This window comes from Pyxicephalus adspersus, chromosome 6, assembly GCF_032062135.1.
Source record: "Pyxicephalus adspersus chromosome 6, UCB_Pads_2.0, whole genome shotgun sequence".
In the NCBI taxonomy this organism is placed as follows: domain Eukaryota; kingdom Metazoa; phylum Chordata; class Amphibia; order Anura; family Pyxicephalidae; genus Pyxicephalus; species Pyxicephalus adspersus.
This window is the reverse complement of record NC_092863.1, coordinates 57,311,053-57,328,763: the sequence shown is the minus strand read 5'-3', so window position 1 is coordinate 57,328,763 and position 17,711 is coordinate 57,311,053. Positions and strand designations below refer to the sequence as shown.

The following is a 17,711-nucleotide window of genomic DNA, read 5'->3' as shown; positions in this document are numbered from 1 at the left end:
AAAAAAAAAAAAAACAAGCCATTGTGCTTTCATCATGATAGATGTCTTAACAGTCTCTTTACTTTTCAGTCAATTTTTGATCTTACCCCGCTAGGACAACTCCATCAGATGTATAAACATCACACAGCACCTTCCCCAGTTCATAATGCAGCTGGCTCACTGCACCGATGCGATTCTGAAACATAAAAGGCAATAGTTCTACAAAGAGTTTTCTTCACGAAACAGTATCACTTGCTTACAGCTACAACTCTTCTTTTATTTCTTTAGGACATGCTAGGACTTTTAAAATGTCTAGTCTAGAGGTATGAATATTTTTCCTGGCATGTAAACATGCATCAGATCACATGGTGTCACACAGTTTACGTTATCCATTATCCACTATTATCGTTCATATCTGTAGAGAGAACACAAATAAAGCTCAAAAACATAACATGACCTACAGGTTGTAATTAAAGGTGGGTAAACCTTTTGGTGCGATTTGTAATAATGATAAGAAATAGAATGTAGCACTTCAGTTTAGGGATAATTCTACTGGTAAATACCTTATTGTTTTACTAAATTTATGAATACCAGAAAATCTTACAAATACAACATTTAACTTTTCTTTTTCTATATTTTGGGTAGATATCACAGGCCAAGGTAGATCAGTGATCTGTTTACATTTACCTTGTCTGCAGGCAATGTTGTAACTGCACACAGAGAACGATGATAGTGAATGGTGCATGTACCAGTCTCATTTAATGTTAATACTGCCAGAAGTAAAATCGAGAATTCTTTGTTGGAAGGTTGCTTATGCAATCTCTGGAGAACACAATCTGACAAAAGAAAGCCCTTTGCATGTGCCTAGTGTCTATTACATGTAAATTCAGACAGCAATCTTTGGAAAGCAGAATACAAATCAGATGAAGTCCAAATTTTTTTTTTTTTTTTTCTGAAGCCTTCACTATTCCTGCTTCTTGTTTGGGGCATGTAAATTCTACCTTATACATAAACTCATTTAGGAGGTGTCTTGCAAAACCAGAAAAATGTAAGTATGGTTCTTGGCAGAGACATTTTCTAAGCCATATTATCCAACTGTCCTAAATGTGGTGAGTCTGTTCCAGGATTTCAATATCTCATAGCTTAGGGGGGTCAGAACTGTTCCTGTGTACAACCTTAGTTTTGTGCGAAATAATCCCCTGTCCAACAGAGTGTGTGACAAACTTCAGAGCAAAATGAGTACAATTTCCACAGACACCAATACTTACCCCAATACTAGTCACCCTTGTTCTCTCACACTTTCTACTAGGCACTACCCTCTTCCCCCCTTTACTGCTGGGAAGTATTGGGTATTCTTGTTCTCCAACATCCCTATGTGGACTACTAGTGTTTTCCTCCAGCTCCCCTGTAGGCCACTTCCCCCTCCCCCTATATCTTGCTGGGCATTATTGTTCTCCAACTCCCCTCCTGCGCCCGCCGAGGACTATTGTTTTCTTCTAGATCCTTCTGGACCTTATTGTAAGCTGTAGTGATCATGCTCATTTTCGGCAGACCATGCCACATGCCTTCTGTAACTTTCATTGTTGGGATGATGTGCTAAACTTGTCTGCAGTCACTTACATAATGCTTGACCTGCGGAAGAGTTATGAGTTCAGTGTTCCAGCATTCGTAACAGGTAAACAGCTGAAAATTGCAAATCTATTTGTCAATTTTTTTTTAATTATGCACTCAGTAACAATCAAAACAAAACTATCACAAACAAGAATATGTTCAATTAAAATAAGTTCAATTTTAGCTATATTCTGAATAGTGGAAGATACCCATCTAAAATGGAAATGAAAGTGATGCTGATAAAAATGGACTGGTCCTCAGAATAGTTTAGGCAAAAGAGAGATCTGGAAAAGATTCTGCCATAACTAGAAATAACCAGATGCTACAAACACAGGCAGATCCTGCATTGCTTGCATAATCAATTTAATTGAAATAATTGATTTCAGAATTCAACTTTCCATAATCTTTTTTATATCCGTGGAGACTTGATGCAGGCTTCACAAGTTACAAACAAGCTATCCAACCTGCTGTTAAAACATATGTGAACATTACACCATTAAGGGATCTCTCAATTCCATTTCTGAACCGAACAATTCCCAACAAGTTAGTCCCAAACTTAAAAATATTTCTTAGAGTGATCCTGATAAAAGTCAGAATAAAATGAAGCCTTCATAAAATTTTAATGAAATATTAATAAATTCTCACTAATACATCACATGTCTCCGGGGAGGGGCTAGAAATTGGCAACACTTGATGTGGGATCTGCTTAATGCTTCATTGGGAACAAAATCACATTATGCAGAACATGTGTTAGCGTCTGCCAAATTCTGAAGGTCCCTGTGGGTGTGAAATATGTTGTATAGAGTGCATTTGTTAGCTCATTTTAAAAGTTTGATGAGACGGTGCCCTGGATGGGGACATAACTTGACCGGTCCCCAGAATATTTTACATCATTAAGGAAAGAAAGCTCATTTGTATATTTAAACGTGTAAGCCGACATACACAGCTTGTAAGGGAGTCGACATATGTCCCTTTTTTGAGGCTGATTCCCAAACTACATGTAGCCTATGCCTGTACTTAATTGGTAAACTAAAACAAAAACAAATTTAGTTCAGATATGAGCCACAATAACAAACTCACAAAGGAACTTAAAAACAGAAGGAATGTGGACATTACAGATAGAGAGGAGGTAGAATGAAATTTGCCAATTAACAGCAAGTCAATAAATGTATTATATTTATCTTATTAAAGTATCAAAATCTTCATATCTTTATAACTGTTATGAAACTATTTTGAGATACATCAAAAAGAAGAAGCTGTATGGCATGTGCCTAAAGGAGTCACCCACGATGAACATGTAACAAGATCTTGGGTATCTTTTCGAAGTAACCTATATAGGATTTAAAGTATACCTGAACCCTCACACAATGAAAAATATGCCTGTGGTGTATGTATCCAAGGAGGCTGCAGGTTTCCCCTTCTGTTTTCATGGTCGTAGAGGTATAATTGAGATATCGGGTCAGATTTATTAAAGCTCTCCACGGCTGGGGAGGATAGACTATCATGGGCAGCCCAGTTGTCCCAGTGGTTAGCAGTCTGGCCTTTGTAGAGCTGGGTCCCAGGTTCGAATATCAGCCAAACACTATCTGCAAGGAGTTTGTTTGGACTGTGTTGGTGACTATGGTAGAAGAATTAGATTGTGATTCCCTTTAAAGGATAGATAGTGAAATGAGTTTGGACTTTGTAAAGAACTGTGTAATATGTTGGGGTTATAAATAAAAGATAAATAATCAGGTACACCAGTAAAACTAGAATGGATTAAAAACATTTGCCATCTAATAGCAAATAGCAAATAGCATTTTTTAAGAATTCTTTTCCAGGTTTGCTGGATCCCCCATGTTTATTCATGATAGTTTTATCTTCACTAGTTTTGGAGAGCTTTAATAAATCAGGCCAATTTCCTTACTTTAACCAAAAAAGTAAAAGCCTCTTAAAAAAGAATGTGTAGTCTTTGTTATTTTAACAGTCCACCTGCAAACTTCACTCCCCGCTTGAAAAATCAGTGCTTCTAAACACAGTTGTTTCCTAGGATTGGCATTCTTTGCTAGAGCAAATATTGTAAATTTAGTTTATGTTTTAAAAATGTTTCTATTCATCCTAGAAATAGGTAAAGATTTAGATTATATTTGCACCAGGTAGAGAGTGACAAATGTCAAACTACAACAATTTTTAGAATAATAACTGAATAGGAAAGAAAAGAGTGTACAAAATGTACATCAAAATTGCTTTGGTGGCAAATTAATTACCTTGCCACTTTAGGCAAATTAATTCAAGAATAACCATGTAACTGTTCATTACAGTTCCCCAGCAAAATGATCATGTATTCCACAAAAGTAAACAACAGTAGGAAAAAGACTAAAGCTGCGTACACACGTCAGATTTTTCTCTGGCGTGTGTACAGTCGGCGGCCTTCACATAAACAACCTGATAAAGTAGGTAAAAAATATTATATGAAATAAAACATTTTACAGAACAATATAATTTTACAAGTAATTTAATTAATTCAGTTAATTCTAATAATTCCTATTCAGCTAATTTATTTTTACTAATTTTGGATTTACGGGACTTACAAAGTAAAACTATGAAGTAAACTGTTTATTTTACCAAGTGGCTTATTTAATCTGTTGATCTCAGCAGGGAAGGCAGTATGGCTCAGCAAGATATTTGTTTCGAGCATGTAAAGCTGTTACAGCATTGAGCACACAGTGTGGGGTATGATACCTTCCAGTTTGTCCTCAGCAGGCTCTCCTGACTGCGCCTCTCTTTTAGACTTTCCTTCCAAGATGTGCACGCTGTAACTTCACTGTCCGTCAGGAACCCTTCCATTTGGCAAATACGATACCACAAGATCTCATCTTCAGCAAGCACCTTCCACGATTTGCTTACCTAAAACATTGAGATAAAACATGGTGAGGTTAAAGAGAAAAAAAAACTAAAAAGTTGGCTTATTCTGACTGCATGGCAGAGCCCAATAAAGCACATATTAGGAGCTGGTTTTTGTTCCAGAGAGTGTTCATCCTTCTTTCTAGTCCATGAAACAAAGAGATTAAGTCACTTAGTTCAGAGCCCACAAAGCTGGTTTTGAATACAAGTCAGAAATGGATTCCAAACACCCTCTGGAGATCTCTCTACAATATGTGCCATCTTAAGGGTACTTGAACAATAAATGCTATGCTTAGAACAACAGTTTCAGGATGCTTCTGTCCCTGCAAAGGTCTATGAAAAAGCAGAAAAAACAAGCATCCCTGCAATGCCTGTTTCTGTTTGTTTCTCTATTTTCTAGTTGACATAATAATAGCAAATTTTCTTAAGTAATCCACTTCAGGTTTGCTGGATTACTCAGGTTCTCCCATGTCTTGAAGGGCTTTAATAGATCAGGCTCGTTATTTTAGGCCATAACCCATAACTGGGATGTGCTTGATTGTCAGGGACAAAAGATATTCACTATCATACTAAATGGCACTGATGTGGACATGCAAGTGGTATTTCTATGTGTCAGAATGCCAATTCAACAGTCCTAAATATTTTGCCAGATCTGGTAAAGCATAAAAAGCATGGCTATTGTATAATGCTACCATAGTGAAAATATGAAGTGTCTATAAAGTACTTTGAGATTGTTCAGGACTGCAGGAGAGAATCTCTCCTGCAGTTTCCCAGTGTGACAGACCACCACCATTATCAGAAACACTTCTGAACAACCATATAGTTGGATTACACAACATACAATTAATTTACAATATACCAATTATCCTGCATTCCTGAGAGCACAAGCTACCTGGACACTGGTCACAAGACTTTATTAGAAGACCTGCCTGCTCAGACAGATCATCCTGCAAACAAAATACAACTAAATCAGCAGTAAAAAAACAGAGTACTGCCCATTTTTCATGTTCTTCAACACACAACACTGCAAACTTGGCTTTGTTAAACAGCAACCAGAAACTGAGCACCAACACAGCAAAGTTTCAGCTACTCGTAAATTTTATAGATTTTTAATCAAGCCAATAAACCACTAAAGGGAATGGACATAATAACCATTACATAATCTTTCCGAGAAGCTGAAAGAAATCAGTTTGGGCATAGCAGTTAACCAACAAAAACCCTGATGTATGTTGGTTATAACTTAATGCACATGAATTGGCAGGGAGCTACCCAGAAAGAGCCTTAGTATGCAAGGCTCAGCTGTAAGAAGCTTCTAATAAACCTCCTCCAGCATTTCAGTTCATGGCACCATAGAGACTTGATGTGCGTACACTGTAAAAAGAAGCCACTGGCATCCAGTCAGCTTTATCAGCTTTCTGAGACACTTCAGGTTCATATAAGGCTTTATTATATAAAAAAAACATAAATTTGACAAAAACAAAATTTTTTCATCTAAAAATCTTACATAAAAAGTATTTTATAATTAACCATTTCAGTTCATAGACCAGAGAAGGTTTACATTTCCAGTTTGGGCCTATTTATTTAGGGATAATTTTGTCATTACTTAATATAACAAATAAATACATCTTTGAGGTGGGGTGGGGACTAAAGACAGGTTAGCTTTTCATTTGGCAAATTTTCTTCCATTTTGAGCAGAATTTGTTTTAGGGAGGTAGTACATATTACTTCATCAGTGGTCATCTAATGACAGAAGAGGATCCCCCCTGTTCACAGAAGTCTGCCAAGAAGTAATGAAGTGTACCTAATGTTCCTACAATTTAGTAAATACTGGTTTCCCATAAGGACTTTTCAGTCCTTTTGTACAGTTAAGTCCATAAATATTTGGACAGACAACTTTTTTCTTATTTTGAAGACAACAGTGGTGGATGATCGCAGAATCATTTCCATGGTCAAGAGAAACCCCTTCACAACAGCCAACCAGATGAACAACACTCTCCAGGAAGTAAGCGTATCGATATCCAAGTCTACCATGAACAGAAGACTGCATTAAAGTAAATACAGAGGGTGCACTCATAAGCCTCAAAAATAGAAAGGCTAGCTTGGCTCCAAAACATCTAAAAAAAGCCAGCACAGTTCTATAAAAACATTCTTTGGACAGATGAAACCAATATTTATGGACTTAACTGTACAAAAGGACTAAAAAGCCCTTATGGGAAACCAGTATTTACTAAATTGTAGGAACATAGGTACACTTCATTACTTCTTGGCAGACTTCTGTGAACAGGGGGGATCCTCTTGTGTCATTAGATGACCACTGATGAAGTAATATGTACTACCTCTTGGGGACTTTTTTTAGTTTATTGAGTTTAGGTACTTTAGTCCTATTGCTGAGTTGTTTCATTTAAAATTCATTGTGGTAATGTACAGAACCAAAATTAGACAAAAGTTGTCTCTGTCCAAATATTTATGGACATAACTGTAAAAAGTCAAACGAGAAAAGTTTTGGTCTTCTAATAACTTTTTTTACATTACATTACATTAGTCCTATTGCCAACCTACTGTCCCAGAGAGCAAGTCACAACCACAGCAGTGAGGGTAAATCTCACTCCCAAAAAGGAATTGCTAGAATAGAAATTAAACAGAGGTCCCAACTATACTGCATGAATGTTTTAAGGCTTTTCACTCTTGTGTGTTTTCTTTAGAGAACTGAACATTTGTCCTTTTAGGTAGGTAGGTACTAGGATATGTTGAGATGGTGGCCCTCAGAAGATACTTCCTCATTCAGATATTGATCACAGTGGTCCCTGCTGGCAGTGATATGATGGGAATGATACATCCACCCTTTACACATTTAAATGTGATCACAGACAGAAACTGTGTAACCAGCACTTTGGCACAAAATTCACCCTACAGAAAAAACTATACGTTTTCACATAAGGCTTTACAGCACTTTCACCTAAATGGGAGCAAGGGACACAATCCAAACATATATTTTACCAGAGCAGGGAAGGTTTAAAAGCTCTGCAAGGTTTTATTGCTGAATGAATTCACATTGAGTAGATTTTCCCTCACTTTCTGTCCAGGTGACAGGTATCAGAAACCTAACAGAGATTCATTTATTTCCAACCATTCATGAAAAGCCTATCACACCATCCCAGTGGAGGGAATACCAGACAATCTAATTAATGAGTGATTTTTGATAACTGATGGTTATTTGCACACACACAATAGAAGACAGGATAGCTCCACTTATACTTTATAATAGATAGATACCTGTGCACATCTTCCAAGCTCTTGTCTATCCAGGTAGTGAAAGATTTTTAAGGCAATTTCATACGGCAGTTGAACATCAAAGAAAGGGATTTCATTTATTTCGTTCTGTTGAAAAAGTTCAAACTAGAATATTAATAATCTAACAAGAAATAACAGAATAGAGGTCATTTCACAAAATCATTATTTACAAATGAGTACATGGAGTGTTGACTGGCAAAAGGTTTTCATTTAAGATATAAAGATTGTATGACTTTTCCTGTGTCACTGTGGTTTCTTTGCATGAATACACACCTATGCTCACCTGACAGGGTTAGGTGGGGTGAACTCATGTAAAGTGTAGCATTACCTACTCCTTCTTAGATTTTAGACAAAGCAAAGTAAACACATAAAGGTTGTGCGATATGAGTAAATGTGTATTAGTTTGAAATGTAGGCTATGTGAGATTTGTTTGGGATTCTCAATCCTGTCATTACAGTTTATTAAACTTTTGCACTCACTAACATACCCCCTCTTTCCATTCTACATAACAAAACACAGGAGAAGGTCTAAATATTAACCAGAACCATCCACAATAACCATACTCAGTGAAAGTACACCCAAAGTAGTCTCTGCAGAAAGTGAGTCTGTATTGCAATGAGACATAACCTAAGTTTTGGTACTGTCAGCAACACTAACTGGATATCTGCTGCAACTAACACAGGTCCTGGGCCTAATGAAGCTGTTGATCCCGTTTATTTTTTTTTTAAATGTTCCCAGGTTGATACTATGACCTGGTATGAAACCTGCTGGAAGTTAACAAGACTGAATTTTTGATACTTTTTATGTTGTTTTAAGCCACAAACATGCACTACTGCTAAGCCTGACTGGAAAACTAAAATTCTGAAACGGTCATTCCTCATTTATGGTTTAGTAATCCAACATAACCATGTCAAATATCAAAGTTTAGAATAACAGTAAAATAAACAAGGGCCATGTGACATACATGAAACAATGACATTTTCTAGCTGAAAATGGAACCCAGAGGTTTTTAAACAAACCCAAGCATTTGGTTTTTTAGTGTTTCTGGGTGGGGAGGGGGTGAGCATGCTCTTGTATATATTTTGGCTACTGAAGACTATATTTTGTCCACTGAGGTTTAAACTAGCTTTGCTGCTGTATAGCTAAAGCCATGATTGCCACTGCAGAGCCAGTTGGAAGAAGCCACAGGGAGTGCAACGTAAAGAAGAAGTTTTATCTCTGTGTTTTACCAGTACAGGTTGACAATCAAAAATACGGCCATCGATAATCCGGTTCTTTCAGTTTTCAGGACTGAATTTTGGATCGCATTTTCAATACAGGGGCTGTAGTACAATGTTTGGCCACTAATGTTTTGATGGCGCTGTTCTGCAAAAACAGCTGTTAGATCTTGCTTGCTGCACTAAATACACATTGAGACGTCCCTGCTGCCTGCTCCCTGGAACTGTGTCAGATGTCCGCCAGTGCTGCGAGAGGAAGGCTGGCCTGTGTGTGGAGGTAAGTATTAAAAAAAAAATACGGAATTTTCGAAAATCCGGCACTCCTCAGGTCCGGAGGTTGCCTGATTTTTGATTGTCAACCTGTAGTAAAGGCAACCATAATGAAGCGCACTGACTGAAGTACCACACATATACAATGCAATTAGGTAATTAAATAGTTACTATTGCTACCATGTTATGGGATCCTGAATTCTCAGACAGCTGCAGTGACCTTGGGCAAAGATAAACAATCCACACATCAGTTTGTCTCTAGGATCTAAGGGACATGCTAAAATTGTGTTTGAGCATGCCTTTAATGGGCTTGGGTTATTTCTGCATCAATATTATACATGAAACCTTTGAGGAGGGGTCGTAAATGTTTTCTCATCAAGGCTGGACACCACCAATTAATTATACTGTAACCTGATGGTGTCCTGGTGTCAATATGAGTTCCTGATCTTCTGGTCAATATACTATCTTATTAGAACCCATCACATAACAGCAATACAATGAAGCCCAGCAATTCCAGAAGGATTTTTTAAACTTATTTTGCATTTGGTTCGAACCTATGGAGGGCAACATATTTTCCTGAGGTAAGAATCTCAACCCTACACTTACTAACATGGTGGAACCTCAATTTATTAGTGCAAAAAAAATAAAAAAGTCATTTATTTTTAAATCCCAATTAAGAGTGAAGGTTTACACCTAAAAAAGCTCTGAAGAACAAAAATTTGGTTAAATTGAACAGACTGCTGTATCTACAAAGCACTAAGTGGTCATTTGGAGATCAGCCAAATGTCTGGCTTTTCGCTGCATCAGAATAAACCTAGCATTATTCAAAGCTTCATATTAATCTGTAAAACAAGCGTATTTCACCACTGATTCCAGCCTAGTACATAATCTTCTAGAATTTACTGGTTTGTGCATGCTAGCTGTAATCCAAAATTTAACAGTCCAGTCAGGTTGAGTATGAACACAAAAACACAGTATTATAAAATCCGATTATTGTTACTTCTTTCGTGATGAAAAATCTAGCGTACATAGAAACAAGTTCAAACAAAAAGTGACAACGGTACATCAGTTGTGCATATATCATATGCAGATTTTGCTTTTATTATCTGTTTAAATGTATCTACTAAAAACGGTTAATAGCAACTTTATTTTATTCACCATGGGTTTTTTCACGGCAGTACAGAATAATTATCCAAAACTTTGATGTAGCTCCCAAATCTCTGACAATCAGAATACAAGCTGGCAAATGCCACTGGGGGGGTTAGCTGTGCTACCAATTTAGTTTGGTGCCGTTATACTGCACTCTGTTGTCCCTATGAATTACATGTGGCTTGAAACAAAGGGATGACCGACCACAAGACCCATAAATTAGTATGAAATGAGGAACCAGTTTGGCTGCTTTGTTTTTAGGATCTGCTATTTGAGCACAGCAAGCGAGCTCTCCATGCAGCCGGAGCTAAGCACAGACGTTTGTTATCCATTTAAAGCAAATGGGAGCAGGCTCAAATTAACTGCTTAATTTATGTAATCAAAGCCTGTTGACTTGGCGATTACAAAGCTTCTCCACTGCTAGCTTCAGACTTTGGCTAAACAACTCCTTAGTATTGCCAGGCCAATTAAGAACACACAGACAAACATTAAAATATTAATTTTAGACTCTACTTAATGATGTGGCTCATTGGAAAGTCACATTTTAGGCTCTTTTCAGGAAATCTGCACAAAGTACGAGCCAAGGTAATGATATTATGAAAAAAAATATATAGCGGATAATAAAAATTACTTTTATTGCTGATGCATTGAAGGTTTTATTAAATAACATTTACAATACTTAAATTTAAACAAAAGGGATTAAACTGATACATGGTTTAATGAATTTGTGAGTTATGCTATCTGTCAAATAGAAATGTTTCTTCTTTTTTCCCTTTCAAGTTGGGCTTTTGTTTGAAAGAATCAAAACTGGGATCCATACAATGAATGCTATACAACAATAATGTCCATCAATTGCTACAGGTTCTTGACGGCTTCATTTCCACTCATCGACAATTTTCAGGCAAGACTTAAAACCCCAAAGATAAGCAAAGACTTGCTAAGTTATATGAGCAATGCGACATCTATATATTTTGTATTCATTTTATAGAAATGCCATTAAAATTATGAGGAGCTTTGCAATGCTATAAAAACATTTCTCTAGGATGTATAAAATGGTTCTGCTCTGATCAGGAAGTTTCTGCACATAAATGTTGGCCAGTTATTTCATATGTTAGAATTTGCCCATGTTTGGCCACTTACACTCAATGCCAGCTTGTACAATATCTTAGTATTCCAAGGTAAGACACCCCGGGACACATTTGTAAGTGTCATGCAGCAATATTTTTACATGTAAGTGGTTTTCACTTTGCGGCAATCAGCAAAGTGACAGCATATTAATAAGCCCTATGATATCATTGTTGGTGCTCTAAGCCAAGCTTAATTCCCTGGAAATCTGACATATAGAAATCTGTTCCTATAGAATATGCAGCAACAAATAAGCCTTCCCTGGAAAAAAAAATGCATGCATTGAACATATGTTGCTCCAAAACATACACACACAATGAGAATGCTGACCACAATTTACCTTTACAACAGGGTTCAAGCTGCACACAAAGATTGATATGAGTAAATGTGTATTTCTTTGAGATTTCAGCAATAAAAGCAGATGTGAGATCATATCATTGTAATAGATTTTTAATTAACACATTACACAACGTTTTAGGAAATATGCATACTTCATAGTTTTCACTTCCATTTGACATCAGTTTGAGAAGCTTCTGGGACCATTTATCATGCACCGACAGATGTGTTTGACCTGCAGTTGACCTCCTTAGCTCCATCAGCCTGCATTTGCATTCCTATTGACCAATGTAATCTAATATGGAAAAACCCTGTCAGTATATGCCCATAATCAGGTTGTATATAATTGTATTACCAGCTTTGTCAGTGTGTTCTTCATGTAACTCTGTAGGCTCTGTGCCCAGAGAAAAAAGTCTTTAGAGGTTCCATAACAGAGGTGTGCGTAGGGTAGACTCTACACCCATCCCTGTTTACTTTGGATCATTCTAGTTCACCCTGAAGGGTGGATCTAAAATGAATGAGTATAGAAGGGAAAGGTGAATATATTTTCCCTTCATATACCTTTATGATTTTCTTACATTTTCTGGATATAAATTAGCAATGGCTGTAGTGTACCAACCACAGAATGCCATTGTGTACAACTATATGTCTATTAAAGAACAGTGATTAGCAGAAACCTCAGATACCTTTTATTGAAAATATATTTTACAAAATGTATTGTGAAAGCAAAGTGGAAATTTAAGTTAACCAAATACTAAATAGACTACTATAGAAACTACAATAGACTGCAGTCTATGGAACTTAGTCATGAAGCAGTGCTACGAATTACACATACCAAATATATGGGAAAATGATTTAATCAGGGAAAGCTGAAGTACCTACCTGATAATTTATACATTGAGATCTGAACACCTAATTCACAAACCCTATTTCTCCTGATTAATGTTTTTAGTTGCCTACCCCAGCCGATGTTAAAGAAAAATAAGGATATGTTAGCTACAATCCTGTGTCCTGCAGTTCATCTTCTTCACCACAAGATGTCTTAAGACTTCTGGGTTAAATGATGCCTAGCGTCAATCAATCAGGATGATTGAGGACACTATTATAAATATTACTACCGTAAAAGCAGGACGCCATGGGCCCGACCCCAAAGGCATTGATTAGAACCCTCTTAGAAAGTATTTAGGTGAAAGCCTATTTAAATCTTTGATATGTGGGGTGCAGTGTTTTTCTTGCTATGGATGTCTGATGGTGATATACCAAAAACAAAAGGGCTCTTCATTCCAATGTTGGAGACTGGTGGGAACATTAACGGCATACAAGAATAGTTTCTGCTACAGAAGGTAATGCCAGTTTCTGATGCCAAGGTTGTACTTTAGTTTTACCACAGTACACCAAAGCATCTATTGATATTTGACATGAATAAATGACTGATATGAATAATTTTCTTTAAATAATGTATAACACTTTTATCTGTAGGAACTGAATGAAAATCTCATACTTTCTTGTTCAAATATATCTAAAAGTCAACAAATTCTGTAATGTGTAATTTTCATGGCTGTACTTCAAGCTGAAAAGCTATTTCCACAAAGTCTAGCGATGTTCCAATTAGCATTTTTAAACAGTTGCCAGGCACAGGACCTTCTCGGATATAGAGATACCAATGGTAAGTAAATACATATCTATATAATTTTTTTGTTCTGCTTTGAAATAAACAAATGAGGCCAACATGATCTTCATAACTCAGATCTGCATGAAGTGCAGCTGATAAACGTGTGTTTTGGGTGTTTAAAACTATAAATATATATCATTTTTTCTTTTATTTGCTGGAAAAGTAAATCAAGGAATAGGTCTAGTCACTAGTTTCAGTACAGAAAACTAGATGGTTAGAAATCCGGCGCTAAAATCATCATCTCACAACATCAAACAAATACCACATAGCCAGGAAACAGGGAATCTCCCTAACATGGACATAAGTGCTTTAAAGAAGAATTCTAGCCAAATATAATAAAAGATTTCTGGCTGTGTGTTGGTGCAGTGGTAGCAGGTGGGGTGCTGAACATTAATGCTGTGCTGCTGAGCTGGAAAGTCTTTTAGTGTTTCGAAATAAGCAAACAGAGCTAACAAAATCTGTGGACCAATTTATCTCCCACCAGGTTACCGCACCCTCCCTCTACCCGAAAAATGCAGTGACCCTTATTTATTAAAAGGTGAAAAATGTGTTCACTTGAACAAGGTTCAGAAAAGTACAAAATAACTTTGCAAAGGATGGTCAATCATGTGCAAGGAAATGTTAACCAAACACAATTTTGCTTGTACCTTATAGGATAACTGAAACCATTAGAACTTTCCCCACAGCATAGGCCATTTTCTCTCTAGAAATTATTTTTTTTGTGAACGAGGAAGTTTTTCTGACTTCAACCATCCAATCTTGTTCAAGCAAACATTTTATTCTTGTTATTTCTCCTGCATATGGTTGATTGTAAAGTGAAAACATATAAATATATTAAAAACCAAGCATATTTGGAACCCCATACCTACAGCTGATCCTGAAGCATTTTCTACATTCATCATCTAGTTTGCTCATCACCACCTAAGGCAAATGGATATTCCCAAGATCAAGAAGCTTTTCTATAAGCAGAGGTTAAAAATAGTTTCCTGTAGACACAATAGTGACCCATTGTCCTTTGCAAAGACCTTAAAGTGAGTATCACAAATTTCACTATATGGACCATTTATATATTAACAAGGTGATCATATCTCTCTTAATGCCTCTTCCTAAAGAACTATTTATTATGGATGTAAACACTCCTGTTTTTCTACCCTGTCTGGGCCTCAGTGATCCTTTACAATGGGACAGCATGGTTGGCTTAGTGGTTAGATCTCTGGCCTTTGCAGGTTTGAATCCCGGCTAGGACTCTATCTGCAAGGAGTTTGCACGGGTTTCCTCCCACATCCCAAAAACACGCATTTAGGTTGATCAGCTTTCCCTCAAAAATTGTCCTTAGACTGTTGTAATGACAAATGACTATAGTAGGGACATTAGATTGTAAACCCCTTTGAGGGACAGTTAGTGACATGACTATGGACATTGTAAAGCGCTGTGTAATATGTCGGCGCTATATAAATACTGGATAATAATGATACAATTATAGTTGCTATTAACCTGGCAGGTTCAGGTTTTAGATCACGCCCATTAATGCATTATACTCACAATCTATGCCAATGAGGAGGTTTAACCACTAATTGGCTGAAATCGGTTATGTGAAAATCTTGTTACAGTAGGTTAAAATTGTAAGCTAGAGATACCATAGAATACAGCAGTGACAGCAATATCTCTAAAGGCTCATACAGAGTGATCAGCTTTTTCTCCCTATCATGTGATCTAAGGACTGTTTCTAGGTATCATCGCATGAATCCAATAAGATATGTAATAACTTTTGATTAACAGACCTTGGGTGTTGTTCTTTAGCCTGACACTTGTAGTTCCACAACTTTCTCACCGGGCTGAAATAGACATTTGTCTTCCCTTCACTTGCTGTAAAGCTATTTAATACACAAGCTCACGTGTGAGCTCATCAGCTGCTTTGATCAGGTTTTGGAAGATTTACCACCAGGATTTACCAATGAGGGATATAGAGGTAGGGCTATATATCTCCTTATATTGTACACATTACATATACACTATACACAGGCAGTAGTAATCTGGGATATAGCGGTAGGTATATATATAACTATATAATGTATACATGACATATTATACACTATAGACAGGCAGTATTATTCAGGGATATAGCGGGAGGTCTATATATAACTATATAATGTATACATGACATATTATACACTATAGACAGGCAGTATTATTCAGGGATATAGCTGGAGGTCTATATATATATATAAAATGTATACATGACATATTATACACTATAGACAGGCAGTATTATTCAGGGATATAGCTGGAGGTCTTTATATCCTCTTTGTACATTACCAGGTCATGGATGAGCTGCTCCACCAGGCTGCTATTTCTCCCCCCATGGGATCTTGGCCTCTCTTCTTTATGTGTAGTGACCGGCCTGTCTTCCAGCAAACTCTCTGCCAGCTGCAGATAGCGGCTCCCAGCTATGTGTCTCTCCCTGTCCGGAGACCCGGGGAGACATTTCCAGGGTACACCTTCTTCTTGACTCGGGTAATCGGGCTCTGGGCTGCTTTCTGACCGCTTGCGCTTTGCTGAAAGTGGCCTGGCCGGGGCTGCAGGCTCCCTGCTTATCTCTGCCCTCCAGCGCCTTCGGAACTCTTCCAGGGAGGCCTCTAGAGCCATTCTGTCACCCACCCTGTCACCTCATTATACGGCCAAAGGAAAAGTTTAGTTGCTAGGGGAACGCAGTACCACCGATATCCCCTGTGAGAGATGGTGCAAGCATGAGAACCGTCCGACACGGAAATACAGACCTGTACATTGGTTCCTATGTGTTAATATGTTCCCCACTGTGTGGCGTTCTGACACCAGTAGTATAACTCTAAAAAGGACGTCACCTTTCCCTCCTGTCTGATCTCAAAGGTGCAAGAATTTACAGTATTCTTTTTCAAAAAGACCTAAAAAGAATCTGCCCCAAGCAAGAGATTCACATGGAGTACTATGAACTTTTGAATCCTGATCTAATCTGCTAAATACTTTAAGTCTTTTAAATCATAAAAACATCTTTCTCATCTGTAAACCTTACGGCCATATTATGTGAATGTTTTTTTTTGCCTATTAAATGATAGATCAGAGTGCAAATTGTTACAAACACTATGGTATCCATTACTATTATGTAGTAAAATAACCAAAATCTGAAATTGAAAAAGCTAATTGAAGAAATTGATCTAATATTTGGAAAGAAAGGGATGTTTTCCATCATCATGCTCCTAATTTAATGCAATATTTGGACTAGTAATTTTGATATTTATAATGCTTGATCTAGCAATTGTCAGCACATCCCAGTTTTTAAGGTTTAATAGACAAGTTTGCATTAAATGCTTTTTTCATGTGAAATCAATGGGTCTTTTTACGATCAAAGGCATTATAGATTACTAAGGTCGAGGGGGGAATTATTTATGACTTAAAAAAAGCCAGCGTGTTCTAATATTGTACAATAGGCTAGTAATCAAAATAAAAAAAGTTAATTTTTACTGTGTCACATTTGGGCTTAAAGTATCTAGCATTAGCAGAGTTCAGATTAGCTTTTATTAGTTGGAATACTCTTCTGTTGGCGCCAGAGGGGTACAGCGCACAGCTGTAAAATGTCACTAGATATCTGTACAATAATTGGTGGCCACATGGGTTATCAAATGGAATGTCCTTTAGGGTTTATTTTTCAATTCTGTACAGTTGATCATATAATAAAAAATATTAAAATGATCAAAATCAAATAGCTGCAAACATTACAAAAAATAATGAGGAATCAAGCAGAGGGTTAAGATTTAAAGAAATTTCCCATTTGAACATGGAAGTCCCTGTATTAATTATTTGACCATTTAAAAGTCCAGAAACTGTGTTTATAGATAGATAATTATTCTTTTTAAACATGAAACAAGATTACTGCACTATTTGATGACAAATATTACCATTACAATTGATTTGCTAAAAAATGCCATTCTTTTTAATAGTTTTCCTATTTTTTGCCAAATATTTATTTAACTCTACTTTTTACCATATTACCACATTTACCATCCCTTTAAAAAAGCGTACAAGAATACATTCAGTCCTTTAAATCCTTTATTTTGAAAGTTGAAAATGCCATAGGCTGCAACAGAGATCTATGGTCAACAAACAGAACCTTGTTTCCAGAAAGAAAACACAGAAACCTATTT

At 36.8% G+C, this 17,711-nt stretch overlaps 1 protein-coding gene across 1 annotated transcript in view; it reads right to left on the bottom strand.

The window, feature by feature from the left end:
• FBXW8 (F-box and WD repeat domain containing 8) overlaps positions 1-16,280 on the bottom strand; it is a 57,120-nt gene extending 40,840 nt beyond the window's left edge. The window contains exons 1-4 of the mRNA XM_072415940.1: positions 15,850-16,280; positions 7,747-7,851; positions 4,312-4,476; positions 87-175 (exon numbers count right to left, since the gene is read on the bottom strand). Coding sequence (XP_072272041.1) covers positions 87-175; positions 4,312-4,476; positions 7,747-7,851; positions 15,850-16,179 — 689 coding nt within the window. The 5' untranslated portion in view covers positions 16,180-16,280. The remainder of the gene's footprint in view (positions 1-86; positions 176-4,311; positions 4,477-7,746; positions 7,852-15,849) is intronic.
• Between the last annotated feature and the right edge of the window lie 1,431 nt (positions 16,281-17,711).